The sequence below is a fragment of the Cavia porcellus genome, unplaced genomic scaffold (assembly GCF_034190915.1).
Source record: "Cavia porcellus strain 051 isolate PalLab524CR breed Dunkin Hartley unplaced genomic scaffold, mCavPor4.1 scaffold_8, whole genome shotgun sequence".
Classification (NCBI taxonomy): Eukaryota; Metazoa; Chordata; class Mammalia; order Rodentia; family Caviidae; genus Cavia; species Cavia porcellus.
The window spans coordinates 16,302,207-16,322,278 of record NW_026947491.1 but is presented as its reverse complement, the minus strand read 5'-3'; the positions used below and the strand labels follow the sequence as shown (position 1 = coordinate 16,322,278).

Here is a 20,072-nt window from a genome sequence, read left to right as displayed (position 1 = left end):
TGGGCAGCTCCTGGAGGTTCTCATACCTGCCCCGAACTGCTTCCCTCTCTGTGACCCTCTGCCCCATGCCCCCTCATCTCTCCAACTCCCTGTCCCTCTGTCCCCCCATCCCTCTGTCTCCCTGTCCCTCTGTGCCCCAGTCTCTCCCTCCTTCCCTCCCTAGGTCTCCTCTGCCCAGCTCTCCCCACTCCCTACACCCTGCTCCTTGCCCTAACTCCATCCTGCCCTCTGTAGGCCTCATGCTAAGACCCCGCCTCCACTTCATCCTGTGCCCCATATGCAGTGGGCACTCAGCAAGTGTGGCATAAATGTATCCTGAAAGTGCACTGAGGATGGCAGGCAGCTGAACTCTGCAGGAGCCCAGTGGATGAAGTCCCTGGAGAGGCTGGGGCTGCCTCCTCTGATGAAGGAAGCAAAGCCTCTGACTATGCACAGCTCAGAGGCTGGCGGTGGGTCTGCAGCCAGAGTTCACTTTCCACCTGTTTCGCAAAGGTCAGGCTTCTAGCCCAACCATCACGTGTGCCAACGAGACATCATCAAAGGGGCCACGTACCTGGCAGGCCGTGGTCCCGGCCCCGCTGCAGGTTGAGTGAGGCCAGGTCCAAGGAGCCGGGAGTGGACAGCACAAACAGCCTCTCAGTCAGCTCCTCGTGCATGAGCTGCTCAGATACCTGCAGCTTGGCCGGCGTAGCCAGAAGGCCCCTCAGGATGGGATCCACACCACCTGGACAGGGCCACACACAGCTGAGTCCCCACTGTGCATGGGAGAAACATCACAGTGACTTCTCAACAGTACTGCCCTTTGGTCTTAAAAAAAAAAAAAAAAAAAAAAAAAAAAAAAAAAAAACACCTTTGTGCAAATTCTCAAGTCACTGTTTGTGATTCCTTCTTTTCAGAGCCCCTCGGGATGCTGCCCTGGCAGTGGATTAGCCACCTAGCAGGTGCTGACCATGCTGGGTACTGGGGACAACCTTTCAGGGTCACAGGGACCCTAGAAGCGGCCCTTATCTTGCTTTCTTTCCTTGGTTCTCAGCAGGAGAGACTTTCTGATCTTTTGCTGGATGCCACTGTGGGAAACAATGAGGAGCAATGATGTGTGGTGGCCTGGGAGCTGTCAAGGATCCAGGGACCCCAGTCGCCACCTGGGAAGATCTGAGGTACTCCTCACAGAAGCCCCTGACAGGAAGTGACCAGTTTTGAACACTTCAGACAGGCAGGAAGAACATGGGGAAAGGCACAAAAAGAAAAGATGACAATAACCCTCCAGAATTAAACCAGGAAATTAAAATGTCTTCTGCTTTCAAGAGTGCCTGGGTCAAATGGGGTGACTCTTGGCTGGGGAGCAGTGCAGTGCTTGGTGGTCATGCAAGACTGGCATCAGGGGTCATGCACTGTGATAAGAGGAGCTTCCTCTTACTCCAGTGTCAGCCACCCCAGAGGAGAGGCCCCTGCACCTGAGACGACTTATCCAGAATTCCAAAGAACTCCAGAAATACAGGCAGGGATGTCTCTGATGCACAGTTCACCTCTTAAGCAGTCTGGAACACGTTTTACCCCCAGGGACACTAATAACCCAGACAGCATCAGCCAAAAGAGCCTCAGAAACCCTGTGCTGGCGCCAGGGTGACCACGCCAGCTGCAGGACCAGGGACAGGTCACATCATGGCCAGCACAGAGGTCAGATCCCACCTTCCTGGATGAGCCTCCAGGGGTTGAAGAAGGCGTCCCCCAGCAGCAGCGGGGGGAGGTCCGGGTGGTCCTTGAAGGTGGCGTCCAGCCGCCTCGCCAGTGGGTGGATGGTGGCGTGGCCAAAACGGAAGGCAGCCGTGGAGAAGACATTGGACACCGTGGGGTTCACAGTGGGGTTATAGCCTTCATAGGGGCCCACATACTGCCGGAAGGCGTTGGGACCCAGGATCCTGGGCACGTAATCCCTCAGGGTGATGATCTATAGACAGGGAAGGGGTAAATACCCAAGGCAGAAGAGGCTTACAGTGAGAGCCAGGGAAGTGCCCCGCCCCGTGACGGCCCTGCGCTTCAGGTCACCCAGATGAGGAGCACTGCAGGGGGACACTGCCAGGTAGGGACAGGGACCCAGAAGTGCTGGTTGGGGGGGGGGCTCCGTAAGGTGAGGACGTGGAGCCACAGGTGCCCACCACGACCCCCCCCCCCATTCTTGAGGGGCCAGTGGCAACCTTGTGGGGACCCACTCAGTGCGCAGGGTGACCCCGCGGGGATCCATCCGGGCGCCTGGTCTCAACCATGCGCACCTGGTGCAGGGCGCCCACCACCTTGCGCGCCTCCTGGTATACGGTGTCGGCGCTCCAGTGCGGGTTCAGGGCCTTGAGCTTCGCAGCCAGGCGGTTGTGCTCGCGCAGCCACAGCGTGTGCAGGGCAGCGAGCGCCGGGACCTCGCTGGCACGGCCGTCCCCGGCCAGGAAGCAAGGCGAGCGGGTGGGGCCGGGGGTGCCAGGCGCTGGGGCGCAGGCGGCGGGCGCGCGGGGCGGCGTGAAGGGCAGGAGAGCGCGACCGTCATCGTGGTGGCGCGCGTTGACCCGGAGTCGCCCTGCCGCGTCCGCCCAGTCGCGCAGGTCCCGCTCCGCGGCAGGGGAGCTGCCGTAGACCGTGGACGCGTCCAGGAAGGAGGTGAGTGCGTTCACCTGCTGCCGCGCCGCTGCAGCGGACAGGTTGCCCGGGAATGCATCGCGCAGTCCCAGGCCACAGGCGGCGGCAGAGCGGGAGAAGGGCAGGCACCGGGGCCCGGGTGGGACGTCGGCGGGAAGCTGCGGAAAAAGAGGGGGACCCTATCAGCTGGCTCGGCCGCCCAGACAGCGCAGCCAGGGACGGGAGCCCTGGCTCAGATCCCGTTGCGTCTCCGGGCCTGCCCAGCCACGCCGAAGCCCATTTCTCTGCTTTGCAGTCTGGCGGACCTTCAGTTAGGGACGACATGTGTGATAGATGACAATCATGGATAACCTATCAAAATTTCTTATTTTATGCAAAATGGCACCAAAACCAAAAGGCAAGCAATGCTGTGTAACTAAGGACCGAGCTCTAGTACCCGCAGAGCATATTCCCACTCCATGTGCAGCCATGTGACAATGACAATGCAGGCTGCTCTAGCCACGCATTTGGAGCAGAGCTGGCAGCGGTGATGAGGTCATGGAATCACCTTCAGACTCCTCCTCCCAGCTAAGTGGTGTGTGGCTGACTGAATACAAAAACAGAACAACTTAAAAGTAGGCTGAAGAAGACAGGAAGGCTTACTTCCATTCAGTGATCACATGAAACACAAAACCCATGTGGCCCATCAGGTCAGCAGGTATTGAGTTAATGTTAAGGGCTGCTGGGCAGTGATCAGTGACAGCACCTTTAGATCCTACTGCTGCAGGCGCCATGGGGTGTCTGTCAGGAGACACCCCCCCCCCCAAGCCTGCTGAGGGCCGTGACCAAGGCAGAGCTGGAACAGCGCATGTGCAGACACCTGGTGTGGCCTGAACATCTGCTTTCCTGTGTATCTAGATTCACTGAGGCAGGCACTTCCTGCTGCGGTGGCTCAAACATCCCCATCCTGCAGAGCCAGAATTAGGTGAGGATAAGGGCGATTCCTCAGGCCCAGATGTCACAGCACCAGCCAGATGTTGGATGTCTCATGCAGCCACTGGGCATTTACCTTGGGAATAAAGTGCAAACCCAGATCCTGGCAAGCGTGAGGGTCCTTTTCTGGTTTTCACTGCGACTCAGAAGTTGGGATCTGCCTTAGACTCACTAAGTACTTCCCATCCTGTCCTTACAGCACAGAGATCCAGCTGGATCCCTGCAGGGGGCAATGGGAGAGTATCCTGCACACTTTCTAGTCCGGGAGACACTTTACCATTTGTGTATCAGTTTACAACATCACTGATGTTGCACTGACGTCTGAGAGTACCAGAGTCAGACTGCATTCGATGATACTGATTTAAATTTTTCTAAGACCTTGATGGTATGCACATCCGTGATGCACCCTTGCTCTAAGGTTAGGCAGGAAACATCACGCTCTTCCCACGGGGTACAGACCAAGGGCCACACAACAAGTGTGCTCCAGCCTGGAGGACAAAGTCTCTAGGTGAGACTTCTTACTTCATCGTGATTTTTCAAATGGTCCTGGTTCGTCTCCGAGGAAGAATCCAGGTGTTGGGCGCTACCTGTATGGGGAAGCAGGGATTCTGGTTCTCGCAGGTCTGCTGGCAGGAGGCGCTGGTGCTCTGCGGGGTGAGTGCTATGTCGTGGTCGATGTACTGTCCCCACGCTGTTAGGAGATCAGAATACTGATCGTCTTCGGTCACCACCTCGTTTGGAACTCGAATGATCTGCTTCGTTACTTCCCGCACCTGATGGGCAGAGCCCAGTTCATCAGACCCAGGAAGGCCCTGTAGCTTCCAGGAGAGGCACTGCGACCTCTTCCATGGGATTCCTGTCTAGGGTAATGGCAGCCCTGTTTCTGGTGGTGTGGGAGGGAGAGCCGAGCTGCTGAGCAGACAGACCTGAATGGGGCACCTGCCAAGAGGGGTGTAGGAATCACAGTGCCAGGACACTCAGCACTCGGGGCCCAGCACAGGACATGCAGGAGAGTCCATCCTACTTTCGGGAGGGCCCCAAGGGTGGCAAAATGGAGGGTGAGTGACAGGTCTCCGTATCCACTATATCCACTGATCCTCCTCAGCTTCTGGGGACACCTGTCCTCTCACTCAGCAGCACTCTGGAAAAGCCCTCTCTGCCAGGCCCGTCTCCATGGGACCACATGGTGATGGCCTGGGCAGCCCTGACACCGAAGTGTTCTCTGGGCCCAGTGCCTGGGGTCAGGTATCTGAAGGCTCCAGAATGGAATGGGACACAAGAGCAAATGGGCTGTATGCAGTGGTACATGCCTGTGACCTCTGCATCCTGGGAGGCTGAGGCAGGACAGCTACAAGTTTGAGTCTACCCTGGGCAACTTAGTGACTTAGTGAGATCTTGCCTCAAGAATAAATAAATAAATAGATAGATAGATCTGGGGGTGTAGTTCAGTGGGAAGGTCCTGGGTTCCAATGTCAGCATGGGGGGAAGAGGTTAACAGGCCAGGTCGGCCATTGGCACGGGTGGTCAGACCAGGGGTGACACGGGCCATGTTTGATCACAGGTACAAGCCTGTTTCACAGGCAAAGGTGCCCCCAGGAAGAATGTGTCTCCCTTGCTTTTTACCCAGGGAGGGAATGGATCAGTGACTGGTGAATCACCTGGTCTTCCACCTGATGAGGAAACAAATTCATATAAAACCAGTGAGGTGCACAGCCAAAGGAAAGATGGGAGAGGGAAGAAAACCCAGCTGCCAGCTTCTCTCTGCCCAGCTGCCTGACCTCCTTGGGTCCCTAAGGTCACAGTGACATGATTGTAGTTCAGGACCAAGGAATAGGAGCCCTGAGAAGCACAGGCTGGGGTGACGGGGTGTGGGGGAGGACGTGTCTGCACCATGGGGGAGCAGCCCAACCCCAGGGGAAATACCAACCGGGGGCAGCGGGAAGCCGTGGTACAGGAAATCGGGGTTCCAGCCCCGGGGCTGGCTGAAGCCATCTTCGTAGGCTGGGGGGAGCCATCGGGCCAGGGCAGAGTTGGAGGCGCCCCAGGTGGGGTGATCCCTGTGGGGAGGAAGGCAGGAGCATTAGACACTCAGGGAAGAGAGGACAGAGCCCCACAGCCCAGCATGCTGTGGTCCACACAGCTATTCCTGGGGAGGCCAGGCAGAGGTGTCTAGAATGGAGTGGTTTCCAGTGCCTGAGTCCACCACCCCTTCCTGAGCCAGATCACCTCATGACCTGCCCTCTGGAATCCTCCCCACTGTTGTTCATAGTAGCCTGCCTCGGCCTCCTTCATAAAGGCAGGCCCTTCATCCCTCCAGAACACCCTGGAAGTGGCACTTCCCAAGCTCAGATAGTGGCTGCTGCTTGCTGCAAGGAGTCTGTGGTCCTGTCCTCAGCAGTGGCTTTAATCCAGGCCCCATCTGTCCACCTGGGCACTGTGCCTTCTTCTACCTACACCCGATTCTCGAGAAAAATGTTTCTGCTAGAAGTAGGGCACTCGGGGACTTACCAGGAAGTTCTAAATTAAGAAGTCAGATGGTCATCAAGATAGTAGGCATTAACTTATAGGAATTAAGAATAAAGTCAGGCTGGCTGTGCCAGCACACATCTGCGAATTTGAGCCCAGCCTGGGCAGCTTAGTAAGATTCTGTCTTGAAAACAAAAAACAGCAAAAAAGGAGAACAGGCTGGGAATGTAGTTCAGTGTGAAGGCCCCGGGCTCAATCCAAGACTGGAGGGGAAAGAAGAGGAAAGACAGAGAAAGAGAAAATGAGAGAGGAGAGGGAGAAAAACTTAGGCCCTTTCTGAGAGTAAGTCTCATTTGTTTGATTTATTTTTGACTATGAGAAAGAACAGTCAACATTTTTTTTATAAAACACCAGTCTGAAGTTTTATTGTTCAAAATCTCTCTTGGCAAAAAATACATTTAAAATATATGCTAAGGAAAAGATGTTATTAATAATATTCCGATTTCTCAAACTACTGAGAATACTGGGAAACTACCTCTAAGTAGGAAGGAAGAGATCTAATGAAAAGTCATTTGCTCTGTGTGGGAGCACTTTCTGGAAACAGAAAGACATGTTAATGATTGGTTATAGTCCTTGTGAAAATCAGGTGCCTCCAGTTTCTAGATTTTTTAAATTGAAAAACCGATTTGAGTTCTTGTAGATAGTTCCACAAAAGCCATTTTACCAGTAACTCATCATATGTTAATTTCTTATGGATGGCAGAAGGCATCTTGAGAACAAAGTTCCTTTTCAAACTTCTGTTCCCAAATGCAAGTTCACACCACCAAGGCTCTGGGGTCCCTCAGTGCTCCGCCCTACCTGCCAGTAAAGATATTAGAGTATTCTGGCACAATAGAGAAGCAAAAAGTACAAAATGAAAAGAACTCAATAAACTCAGGTTTATTGAGTTGAGGACATGGAAAGGAACAAATATGGCAGTTGGGTTTTCTCCTTCAACCAAATCAGAGAAGCAGAGGGTTATATGACCTCTGATCAGAAGTGGTGCATGGGGTGGATAGTGATGATGTGGGAGGAACTGATTGGAATCTGTGTGTGCAAATAGGAAGGACAGTTGCAATAGGACTGAAGAAGAAGCAGGAAGTGGTAAGCATTTCCGCTTTGGCCTCCCACCATATTAGACTACTGCCATAATTGGACAGTAATTTATACTAGTGCAGGAACCTTTCAAAGAGGGGTTCCACGCAGGCCAGACCCCAGCAGTGAGGGCGGGACCACTTGCAGTCGTCAGTACTCCTTGTGGGGATACTGGGTGCAGACACCAACAATAGGTCATGCCATCGCCTGACACAGGACTGACCCCCTGCCCTCCTGCTCCTCAGTGAGTGAATTCCAACAGAAGTTCTCTCCATGCTCTTAATGGCTGACATGTCAGTGTTAATTTTGGTGATTTCATTAACTGAGTCCTAAGGAAGAGTGTAAAGAACAGTTCAGTCTTGAAGAAAATAAACATGCAGATCCTTATGCTTACTGCAAACTGTTAAACTACGAAATTGTGATTTATAAAATATAAATATGCAAAATATACATATAAGTTGATATAAATGTATAAAAGAAAGATGAATATAGAAAATATAAACATACTGGCAGAGCATATGTATGCCTTTCAAGAATAAAACGTTGTTATATTTGGAAGAAAAATTATAGACGAGTTACAGTACAAGCCTAAAAGATCAAAAAGAAAATAAGCGAGAATTTTCTGGTAGTAAAAAAAAAAAAAAAGGATTGTTTTGGGTGTGAAGCAGTGATAGTATCCGCTTTCCGAAGGTACCTGCCACACCCACACTGAAATAAGAGCATCGCGCCTGTCCCGTGGAGCCGGTGTGGTGACAGCCGGGTGGGAGCACTGCGGAGCTTTGCGGCAGAAGCATTTGGATTGGAAAAGTCGGGGACCTAGACGTTTACAATTTCCTGGCTGTGTCTGGTGAGTAGACACTTACAAAACATGAAAAATGAAGAGGAGCTAACAATGATTTTTAAACCTTTTAAGAGTATTTGGAAATAGAAATATTAAAAAGCCGGTAGTTTTATTACTAAATTATTGTCATCCTTACAGATACAGCCTTTCACTTCTGTACCTGGATTTTCCACACGGGAGGGAGAGACACGATATGCTACAGAGACCACAGGCAACATGGGCAACCAAGGGTTGGCGTGGCCTCCCAGGCCAAGTACTGCAGCATCCTTTCGCTGCAAATCTCACAACTGCGCGGAGAGGGGGTGGAGGGGTGGGGGGGGTGGTCAGCAGACAAGAGGCATCCATTGCTCTCAAGGTGCAGCTGTAACTGTGAAGCTTTCCAAAACGAGGGACAGTGAGCGGAGACGCCTGAAGGATTCATAGGCACTGACTGCCTGCAAGAAAAATGCTATTTACAGGACAGCAGCACACTGGCCAGTAGTCCAGGCTTGAGGCTATGATTGGTTCACATACACATCTGCTGATTGGCCCATATTTATATCTGCTAATTGGTCCAAGTTGAAACTTATTGATTGGTCCAAACTCAAGCTCCTGATTGGCCCAAATTCAAGGCTGCTGATTGATCCAAACTCAGTGTAATATAATGCCCTGCTAGAGGAGTAGAGACCATAGGACTTGTGTTAAGGCAAAGTGGCATGGAATTTATTGTGCCTGGATGAAGGCAGACAAAAGGAGAAAAGATCATCTATGGGAAACAAAGGGAAATGTCTCCCTTTTCTAGGGATTGAAAAAAAGCAAGGGCCTTTAGATGGGAAGATTTTAGTAAACATCTGTGTTCAAATATCTCACTGGTGGTGTTGCACCTCAGTGGACAAAGTCCTTGAAGTGGCTGGTGTAACTTTTCGGGTGGCTCCAGATTTCCCCACACCTGGAAGTTTCCTTGTCCTATCTTACCCTATGTATACGGATGGCAGCCTCCATACTGAGCCGAGCTCCTTGCTGCACGCAGCATCTCGCTGGCAGAAGGTTAGAGGCTGGTAGAGTCAGGTCCTACTCCTGCCTTACACTCAGGTCTCCTGATTGGTCAAAATTCAAGCCTGCTGATTCAAGCCTATTGATTGGTCCAAACTCACTTCGGTTGCTTCCCTTAAATTCCAGTCAGCCACAGGCAAGGCCCACAGCTGCTAGAGTGGCATTTGGGCAGCTGCTGCTGTCAGGGAGACAGCTCAGGAGGACAGAAGGTAGAGGGCCACTCGACATCTGCCCCATCTCTATGGAAATTGCAGAGCTAAGATCAGGACTGTTGTCATTTGTGGCATCCTGCTTTGAGAGCTGACTATGAATCACAGCTAACTGGGGCTTGGGGACCTGAGGGATAGTCACTGTGGGCCCTGAACTCCTTCCTGGTCTTTGTGCCATTCGGGGTGTCTTCCCTAGGCTTCTTCAGAACCTAGGATACAGGGGGCGTCAGCAGGAGTGTGGCAGGGAGGACGTGGGCTCCACAGAGATGACAGAGCGAGCAGTGAAACACAGGGACTGCTGTCCCTGTCCACACCCCACCTGCTGGGTTCATTCAGGAGCGCTGCCACCTCATACAAGGCCTTGCTGTGGGAACGCTGCCCCTTGGGGCTCCGGGGACACCCGCAGTTTCATTCAGCAGAGCCCTGCTACCCTCCTCCGGGGTATTAAGGATAAACACTGAGCTGCCTGATGTTTAATATCTAGAGTAAAATTTTTAAAAATCAAAGCATAGTTGAACAGACAAACATGTCAGTTTTATGACTCAATTCGTGTGGAAGGGGAAAGTAAGAAGAAAAGAGGCTGCACGGAGCCCCGAAAAGGTGAAGACGAGGGCAGGGCGCAGACTAGGACGGGCATAATGCTCTTTGGAAGATTTCAGCATGTATATTTCTATCCCACCTGCTATCCAAGAAACCACCTCCGACAGTGAGGCTGCAGCTTTTCCTAAGATGGCTTGGAAACGTCCCATCTCCTCGGGGTCACCTGCTGGGGTGACCTCCGGCTCAGGGCTTCCGCCAGATCCTGGCTTCTCTGGGAGCCCAGAAGCGGCCTTTGCTATAGCAACGGAGCATCGCCGCCATCCGATCCTCTTCCTCCCACCAAGGCAGCTAAGGCATTCAGAATAGACCAGAGCCACTTTCGCTCCTCGCTGCAGCTCCCTTGCAAGCCACGCGGGGCGCTGTCACAGAGCCACGGCTGCTCCACGCATGGCTGCTCAATATGCCCTCAGGTGCTGCCCAGGTGACCTCGGAACCCCTCTGCAAGACTCAGGGTGGGGGCAGGGCATGGTAATAGAGATAGGGGACCTTTACAGTGAACTGTGTCCCCAGCCCTTTTTAACTTTTTTTTTTTTTTTTTTTTTGGTCTTTTTAGGACAGGGTCACTATTGCTATGCAATCCAGGCTGGCCTTGGGCTCCCTTTGTATCCCAGGCTGATCTTGAACTTGCAATGATCCTCCTGCCACAGCCTCCAGAGTGCTGTGGGATTACAGGATTACAGGAGTGCACCACTATGCCTGGTTCCTTTATAAATTTTTGAGATAGGAGCTTGGTAAATTGCCAAATTCCCAACCCTGGGCTTGAATTTGGAATTCACCTGCCTCTGTGTTCCAGAGTGCTGGGATTACAAGCACAAGCACGCACCACCACATCCAGCTGTGATTTGCTACTGAAGTTCATCAGAAGCCTCTGTGCCCCCACCCGCGCCTCTCCTTCACCCCGAATTTGGGCAATGGTCCCCATCTTTTTTTTAGATAGTGTACTAGAGTACATGCCATCTTCCCTAGGCCCAGATCGGGGGGATTGCCATGGTGGGGTGGCAGGCAACCCTCCTTGGTGGTCCAGGCTCCAGGTTGCAGGAGAGGAGCCTCTGCAAACCATACCTGTTGTTGCAGGCGCCCGTGATGAGTCTGTACTTGTTCGCCAGGCAAGTGTTGGGACATTTTGGTGGCAGCATGTAAGGTAGGCAGCCAGACAGATTTGCAATCATGTTCAGCAGATCTTCTGATAAAATGTCTAAGAACAAAGAACAATGCTTCAGCGCTCTGCTCGAAATGGCGACAGTGAACCCTGCAGACACCCAGCTTCCCACTGCTGTCCCAGAAGCAGCCTTGCCACAGAGCTGGGGATCCCGAGGAATCTGAGTCAGTCTTTGGAGAAAATCTGCATTCCATTTTGAAATCTAGCACTCCCTCGTTTAATTCTCTTGAGCTTCTTTCTTGTTAGGGATGTAAAATGTTGTTTTGTCTTTTATTTTGTGATGTTTCAGATACTGGTCTGGGGTCCCCGAGCCCCAGTTGCAGGGTCACCTGCACCCTGTCCTGTCCAGCGGTACCCAGCTATCAGAGGACAGTGCACACGTGGCCTTCACCCCCCCCCATTAAAACTAAATCTAGACTTGGTCAGGTTTGCTAATAATTTACAGCTGTTCCTCTATAAACCCCAGATATTTTCCTTTTATTGATCTTGGAGTCTTTCTCTCCCTAAATTAGAGCCCAAGAAAGCAGTCTCTTTCATTTTTATTTTTTTGCCAATTCTGTCACTATTTATGTCATTCAACAAATCAAAGTAAGGGCTGTTTTGTTGTCCGTGAGTAGAAGCAATCACTGCTTCTCTTCTCAAGATGGTTTAAATAAATCTTTGGGAATAATACCATAAAACACTGATTAATCATTAATCAGATGCCAATGAAATTGAGGCATTCACTAAGAAAAAGCCAAGAAGGAATGCATTCTGCTTTCAAACAGAAGAGAATCAAGCAAGCTCTTCATAAGAAAGGCAACTAAGGTATATTAATGAGAACGATTAAACGAGACTCCAAACCATTTGCATTCAGTTCGGGGGGTGGAGTGGAGGTGGCTATGCCTGTCTCACAGCTGTAGCCCAGTGAAACAAATTCTCTAAAGCAGACAGGGGATCGAACCCACATAAACAACAAAACCCACCTCGGCAGAGCCAGGAGGCAGCAGTTATTACTGTGATTGAAGTGATTGAAAGGAACCTCTGGGGTCCTTTTACCTTTTTACATTACAAATGTTCTAGGTTGACTGTGCTTTCAAGAGAATAATTTTCAAACATGCTATAGGATGGGGCTCTTGAATTCTGCATCATGGCCTGGACCAGACACATCAGCCTATTTCCCCTAAATGTCTATACCCTGACTTGGGAAAATGGCCTGGAGATGCTAAAGTCCAAGCCAGGAGACCCAAGTCTCAGGCATTAGAGCATACCATACCCTTTGTCATTTTTTTCCCTCTCGTGGCCCTAGCCAATCCCACAACAAGACAGGACACCGATGTCCTTACCAAGATTTTCCAACCATGATTTGAAATGAGACTAGTTTCAGGTTGAGTTTGGTAGTATGTTTTGTTTTGTTTTGTTTTGTTTTGTCTTTTTCCTTTTCATCGGTACCGGGGATCGAATTCACGACTGCCTGCTTACAAGGCAGGCGCTTATGCCGCTGAGCTAAATTCCCAGCCCCATGAGTTTGGTAGTATGTTTATCATCCAGCACTCTTGGAGGCTGAAGCAGGAAGATTGAAAGTGTGAGCCCAGCCTGGGCAACTTAGCAAGACCTTGTCTCAAAATAGAAAATAAAAAATAAAACAAGGGCAGGGGCTGTAGCTCAGTGCAAATGCCCTGGGTTGGGTCCCCAGCGCCACCCCCCCACACACACATCCTATTCCTATATAATCATTTAAACTTCACTGTTGAATTTAGAGCTGAGAATTCTGGCTGACCCTGGTACAGTCGAATAGTTTGTTCATGACTCAGACCTAGATGAAGAAATCCTACATCTTGCACCCACCCTGTGAGGGTACAAATATGTCTCTGAGGGCATCTGTTGTCTTCCGGTTTCTCTGCACTGAATCTGCAGACCCTGACCTAGGAAACCCACTCCTCCTCATGGGGCCTGAAGCAGCCATCCACTCAGGTGGCCAGGACCCCATCTTTCTTTGTTGGCTGGCAACAGCCTTGGATCACCAAATCTGCCCCCACCTCCCCACCCCACCCCCAGTACCCCACCACCACCATCACCTGGGAAGGTGGGGCTGGGCTCGGTGGTGCCCTTTCCTGGCTAGAATGCTCCCTCCAGGGAAACATGTTTCCTTTCAACGTCATACCCCAAGCCCACGAGCTCCTAGTGGGTGGGGAGCTGACGGGAAGATGCCCCAGTCATTTCACACAAGAGAACACATCTGCTTCTCCCTGTCTACCCAGACAGCAGAGAATAAGAATTTGCCAGAGCAGCGGGAACCAGAAACTGGCACTGTTCTCAAGTATCTTGAAGAAGAGTTGCTTGTGTCCTAACCCATCCTGCTTGTTTTGGCCTAGAAACACCCCCAAATGCCAACGGCCCCCTCCCAGATCAAGTGCACCCTCCCTGAGCTTCGGGGTACTGTGCTCACCCAGAGGAAGCTGCTGCCCCGTCAGCCCCAGCGCCTGCATGGAGGCTTCCGTGATTTCTGCAGCCCGGGAAATTGCTCTGCTCGATGGTTCAGGGAACTTGGAAAAAGCCAGCAGCTGAGATGAAGTGACATCCCTCTTTCTGAGGTTCCTAGGCGTACGAAGAAGATAGAAAGGAATACACACACCGACGTGGCCACCTGGCTCTTAGTTATCAGTTAACTGGGCATCGGGTAATAACAGTGATGAAAGCCTTATGACTTCTCCCCACAGGGTTCTGGAGTCAGTGGAGGAATGGGACACAGATGTTAGATGATGTAGGGACATGGGCAAAGGCCAGGCCCAGCGGGATGGGGGACTCCAGACACCTGTCTCTCAATGGCTGCCAGAGCTGCAGCACTGTAGGGGGGGTCTCAGTGCACCCCAAGAAATGCCTGGGGTACCCTAAAAACAAGGCTGGCCATGGTCAGAGCAGGCAAGGTTGGAGTCAGTGGAGGGTGCTCTATTGAGAAGCCCTCCCTAAGTGACTCTGTACTATCCCGCCAGCCTCTCAGGGATGGGGTGAGACTCAGTGACAGAATTCAGTATCGCAAGAGCAAGGCAGGGCCATGACTCCATCACAGCTGACACCCAGGAGGGGCCTCAGAGCCCCTGTCCCTTGCTCTGCACTAAGTCTTAGGCAGGAGGGTTGTGCTTTTGGCTTTTGATCAGAAGTTCAGTCTCTTTGAACCATAAAGTCTGGAATTACACAGGTCGGATCAAAGTGGCTTCACTGTTTTGCTAAAATGAGCACTGAGATTCATTTCATGTTTTTTTGACACAGGAAAGTAACTTCATCCCCAAGAGCCAGGCTCTCCGATGGGGCTGCAAGCAGCTGAGGAGGTGATAGTGAAGAGTGGGGGGGGGCGGTAACGACGTGGACCATGGATGACCAAGGACTCTGTTTCCCCTTCCCTCAGCCAGGTTACCTCTGCAGGGAGGCGTAGATGGCCTCGTCCACCGAGCGTACAGCAGCCTCCAGCATGCTACGAACCTGAGAGTCTCTGGTATCTCCTGCAGAATGGAGCAGCGTGCAGTAAGAGGCCTTAGTCGTGCCTGTAGCTCTGTCATCTCCCTCCAGTCCAGCAAGGGTAGGGGCAACTCTGGGGACCAGGGGGCCCCTGCACCCCGTGGACATGGTCCCTAAGATGAAGCGAGCCTGGAACAGGCAGGGATGTGTCTTCACTGTTTCTCAGTTGCTTGAACTGCTTCTTGTGACCCTGAATAGCATTCTGAATATTCCCGTTCATACCCGCGTCTGCCTGTTTGTTTGTGCCCTTCATGGAAGATGAACTCTTTGAATACACCTGCAGTGTCTGAGATCAAGGTTGTCAGATTTTATTTTGTCAGTACTTAGACTGCTAGGCAGGTCAGGACCCCACCTGTGGGTCCAGACAAATGTTAGGAAGGTGATGGGGACCCCTGGAGATGAACCCTGCTTCTGTCACTAGGCCAGCTTTTCTGTATCCAGGACTTCACTGAAAGAAATGCATTTATTCCTACAAGGACATAGACTATGAGAATGGTACAAGCATTGAATATCTACATTGAAATAAAAACTATTCTATAAAAGGTAAATCTCACCCTAGAAGGTGGTACAGACCTGCAAGCCCAGCACTCTGGGAGGCTGAGGCAGGAGGATGGCAAGTTTGATCAAAGCCTGGGCAACTTAGCAACTCTGTAAGATCTTGTGTCAAAATAAAAATGAAACAGGCTGAGGATGTAGATTAGTGCAAAGATCCTGTGTTCAATCTCCAGTACAAAAAGAAAGGAAGGGAGAGAGGGAGGAAGAAGGATGGAGGAAGGAGGGAGAAAGGGCCAATCTCAACATTTCTGGAATGAAACATCGCGATACACTGATATTCCAGGGAACATGCCAAGTCCACGCAACAGCCCTGCCAGGCTACGTGATGATGCAGCAGCCACTTCCTAAACACTTTCTGATAACGGGGGCCCAAGAAGAGACAGCGTGGCCAGAGGCTGTAACACATAGGACCCTAAGTTCCAAGGCTGAGCGATGATGCAGGGCCCACTGCGGGGGAACACTGCCAAGGGTGGGGAGCTCTCTGACCTTCTTCCGGCAGGGAGGCCTGGGTTCCAATCCCATCTGGGAGACCCAGCAACCCCAGCCCTGCCGTGTGCCTCCAAGTCATCATCTAGGAAGTGAGTACGGTTTCAGGTCCAGGCAGTGCCCTCAGCCTCCAGCGCCCTCTCCCAATCTCCTCTGCATGTCCCCTGTCCCATCCCCTCCCACTTGTCCATCTTCACCTTGAACTTCTCTTCCGAGCCCTGCCCTGACCCTCCACCTGGCCCGCGCTCCTCCCGTGAATGTTCAACTGAGTCAAGTGGCACCAAAAAGCTTGCGTGGCCTCTGCCCATTCCTCCCCTTTCATGGGAAAGGCTCTTCGGCTCCCACGTCCACCCCCCGAGTCTCGTGGTGGAGTTGGGGCCGAGATGTCTTCCCCAACAGACCTGTGAGTCCTGGGTCCATCACAGCACCCTCAGGTCCCTGCTTTCCACAGGGCGACAGCAGCTCCTTAAGACAGAGTTCAGGCCCCTGCCACCTGGTCACACCTCTTTCCAGGTTTCAGGGCACCAGCAGTGATGCCCAGTGTCACCCTCAGCAGGTGACAGTGCCAGCACCAAATCTCCAGGTCAGTCAGGTGTCGCACAGGATTTGCTGTGGGCCATTGTTCATGTATCTTGCTTAAGCTTCATCGATCTCATATCATTTATTCCCTTCGTTCTTTTATTATCAAACATTTCACGGAATTTCTTTTTTCTTTCTTTCTTTCTTTTTCTTTCTTTTTGGTACCGGGGATCAAACTCACAACCTCATGCTTGCCACACTGGCACTGTGCTGCTGAGCTAAATTCCTGGCCATCACTGAATCTTTAAAGAAAAGCTTTAGATTATTATTGGCCTCAGACCTGACCCACCTCTTCGCTACACCTTCAGCTCAGACCCCACATGTGCCTGGGGGCACAACTTCACCTGCCACCGCTGTGTGATACCCTTCTATTCAGCCTGTCCCCTCCAGTTTATTTTCCAGAACTGAACATGGAACCCAAGGGAGGTTGACTCAGTTCCTAGATCAGGGGCTGTCGCCCCCACTCCTGCCTCTCCCTGAGCGACTGCACCGTAGGAGGTTGATTCTGCTCCTTTAGGGAGCAGTGAGCCTCCAAGTTCCCCCAAGTTCATCTGTGGCACATGAATGAGAAGGGATCCAGGACGCTATTATACGAGAAGGCACTACATTTCGGATGAAGAAGGAAGTTGCTTAACTCTACCAGTGTTTATATACATGAATCAAAACTGAAAAAGAAGCCCAGATCTTCCCCAAGCCACATGCCTCGCCGGGCTCCTGGGCTTTACCCTTGGCTGACTCTGAGCAAATCTGAGGTGCTTGGAGCCAAATGTAGGGCCAGGTTTTGAATGTCTGTTTACTGAGATCCAGTGAACTGGAAGGATGCCTGCCAGCCTTCCTTTCTAAACAGATCCCCCTGGCCTGGGCGTGCCTCCTGCACCCTGCTCCCATTGTTCTGTGCATCTCCTTTTCTGCTCAGGGCAGCAGCCTGCTGGAGCATTTGCCATGAGCTTCTGCACCTGGCTCTGGATTCTGCACGAATGCTAGAAACGTGTCTTAGGCCAATCTGATACAGAAGGACACAGCGCTCCCAGTCCCTGCTGTGACAGAGTCCTCCAGAAGGGACTCATCTCGCATCTCTCTAGAGATACAGTGGCCCATGTGTAGGATTTCTGGGTAACAGGAAATGCTTATTTTCATTTTTAATTCTTTTTATTGTGGAATTTTCAGATGCTGAGTATTTTCTCTCTTTGTGCTTGGACTCTGGTGGCAGGGTCGTCCACATAGTGGGGAGAGGGTGCCCAGACCCTGTGGCACAGGAGCCGTGAACCCCGATACACAGAAACACCAGGCAGCGTGTTTGCTGCATGCACCTACGTTTAGTTGTGATGCAATGCAGCTGATGAAAATTATGCTTCTCAGGAAGTTTATAATACTACTTATGCGGTCCCAAATGAGCTAATGATTTATTGTCAGTTGGTTAAAATAATTATATAAACAAAACTTCTTATACTAAAAAAAAAATGTTAAATGAAAACACAGCAGAATCTTTGCTGCACATGAGAAACTACAAAGTAAACAAGCACTGACATGGCCTCATAATATCCCAATGAAAGGGAAATCTGTCCCACATGGTAGGGTTATAAACAGGGCCACCAAGTGCTTGGCACAGCAGGAGTCACAGGCTGGGCGTGGAGGATGGCCAGGGCTGAGCCCAGCAGCCCCTACCCAACAGGAGCCTGGGCCTGGGGTCAGGACAAAGGGGACAAGCTGAGCGCAGTCCTGCAGGGGGCCAGCACCCCACCAGTGCTCAGCCTGAGGAAAGCTCACTTGCAAGGTTTGTGACTTTTCTTTTTTAAACAAAGCGTAATTATTTTAACCAATGGATTTCAGTAGGTAGCTTTCCCAGGCTAATCTCACATTATTAGCACACTGATTCCAAATATACACTGAGGATGTTAATGAATGAAAAACGGAGAAGGAACAAAGCAGAAAAACACAAAGAAAAAATATTCACATATATGAATGCGTGAAGATGAGATTATTGAGCCAGGTGTGGTGGTAGCACTCAGGAAGCTGAGGCAGGAGTTTTATCACAAGTTCAAAGCCAGCCTAGGCTACAAAGGGAGATCCTGTCTCAACATGTGGATCAAACCAAGCAGAACAGAAGCAAAACAGGTAATAAAAGATCCTCAGAGACTTTCAGGAGTTACCATTACATCTTCCCTTTGCAAATGGGAAATGCAACTGTCCTCCCAAGGCCAGAGGATCGAATTCTGATTGCTACTCACCCCAGAGCAGTCCTTTGCCTCTCAAGACGAAAGGGAGGAGAACTCCAGTGCAGACCACGAGCAGCGTGACGGCCACAAATGCACCCGTCCTCATCCTGAGGCTGGATCAGGCAACACAGGGCACAAGCTCCCTATGGCTGCAAGAGGCCAGCTCAAAACCCGCCCCGCCACTGCCACTTGGGGGTGCCTGTGCTCGCCCTTTGTCAGGGGCACAATGGGGTGCTGGCTGGACAGACCTTGAGTGGGCACTGACTTGAAGCTGGACCTGCCCCGTTTGACAGCTCTGTTGCCAGCTATCTCAGTAACTACCTACTTTAACCCAAGATTGTGTCAAACAGGGTGACGTTATGAAGAATAGTTACTGGGAGTAAAGGAATCTGTTTCCCCTGATACATCCACAAGGGACAGGAACTCAGAGTAGGAATTTAGCGTTTATCACAGTGGTGAGTCTGATCCCCAGCCTCAAGTTTCTCACAGCCCTCCTGTCCTCAGGGATTGCAAGAACCCAGAGCCTCCACACAGAGACGTCGGGGCAGCTCCTCTGCCTGTTTTGCCCGGGTTTTCTGCAGCTGGCTTGGAGGTCCAGGCCTGGAGCTCAGGGCAGCACGACCAGTGCGAGGAGGGATGTCTTGGGAATGGATGCTCCTGGGCTGACCTAGCACAGTGCCTTGAGCCCCTCGGACTCCTGTGCCATTTCCTGATCAATTTCTCTAGGGAATGAAAGCCCAGAGCTTGGGAACCAGATCTCTTCTCCCTTTCGGCGTCAGAGACCCGCGGGCAGCCTGACTGCTGGCCATGGCCATATAAACTCACTCTCCACACCGATGCCCACGCCAGTTGTTGGGAAATGGGGTGGCCGCAGGATGCTCTTGCCTGTCACGGTCACACCAGGCTGCCCAGGGTCCCTGCCGGGCAGAAAGAAGAGGCCGATTCACCGAGGTCAGCAGGATCCCAGCTCCTGGTCCTCCTGCAGCCTCCGCTCCTCTCAGCGGGAAAAGAAGATGTGGATCCGGCAGTGCCCAGTGGGCTGGGTGCTGCCCTGTGCCCTGCGATGTCCCCGGTGACGCTGGGCCACTGCTGCCCCCGCGCCCTTCAGGTCCTTGGAGCGTGAGAAGTGCCGACGCCCCTCTCACACGGGGCCTCCGGAGCCTCAGCACAACTGTGACCGTGAAAGTGACCTGCCGTTTGACGTCAGGGGACTCACCAAGGGCCTCCTCGTCTGCTCTGCGGAGCGGGAAGGACGCCGCGTTCCTCTCCGGAGCTCTCCAGAGTTCCCTGTCACCGTCTCACCACAGGGTCACACTCCCCCAAGGGACCCAGAATGTCTCCAAGCCCAGCAACCATGAGAATAAACAGAATCCTAGACCTAGGTCTTCGTGCTCGTGGAACTCTAACGCTCCACTTTTGGATCTCCAACTGCGCGTGCGTGAGGTGCCCCTCCATGAACCCTGCGGTGCAGCCCCAAAAACAGGGATTTCAAACAGACACAGTCTTCTTGGCTTGGGAGGCATGTGGTAGCTGCTTAATTATTTTTACTCAACTTAAGTGACTCTAACGGGCAATAGAAATATCAGTGACTAACTATAGTGGAATATTGTGCTTTCTGATAAACTCAGTTTTCTTTTTTTCTTTTTTGTTTGTTGAGACAGGATCTTGTCATATAGTTCAGGCTAGCCTTAACTCAGCATCCT

General features: G+C 51.7%; 1 protein-coding gene and 1 long non-coding RNA gene across 4 annotated transcripts in view; one reads left to right on the top strand and one right to left on the bottom strand.

Annotated features, from left to right (window-relative positions):
• Tpo (thyroid peroxidase) overlaps positions 1-19,692 on the bottom strand; it is a 29,547-nt gene extending 9,855 nt beyond the window's left edge. Inside the window, exons 1-10 of one of the 2 annotated variants that reach the window (XM_063254440.1) lie at positions 19,195-19,692; positions 18,382-18,482; positions 14,433-14,517; positions 13,467-13,615; positions 10,942-11,074; positions 5,525-5,654; positions 4,185-4,370; positions 2,271-2,783; positions 1,690-1,948; positions 554-724 (exon numbers count right to left, since the gene is read on the bottom strand). In XM_063254440.1, the coding sequence (XP_063110510.1) occupies positions 554-724; positions 1,690-1,948; positions 2,271-2,783; positions 4,185-4,370; positions 5,525-5,654; positions 10,942-11,074; positions 13,467-13,615; positions 14,433-14,517; positions 18,382-18,475 (1,720 nt within the window). In that variant the 5' untranslated portion in view covers positions 18,476-18,482; positions 19,195-19,692. The remainder of the gene's footprint in view (positions 1-553; positions 725-1,689; positions 1,949-2,270; positions 2,784-4,184; positions 4,371-5,524; positions 5,655-10,941; positions 11,075-13,466; positions 13,616-14,432; positions 14,518-18,381; positions 18,483-19,194) is intronic. The other variant, XM_063254441.1, reaches the window with a different exon arrangement.
• On the top strand, positions 2,508-14,825 carry LOC134477247 (uncharacterized). 2 transcript variants are annotated; one of them, XR_010049164.1, is made up of 5 exons: positions 2,508-2,646; positions 7,888-8,044; positions 13,393-13,697; positions 14,288-14,346; positions 14,424-14,825. It is a non-coding gene; the product is annotated as an uncharacterized LOC134477247 (long non-coding RNA). The 2 variants fall into 2 exon arrangements; XR_010049163.1 differs by having other exon boundaries at positions 8,177-13,697.
• Positions 19,693-20,072: the final 380 nt, after the last annotated feature.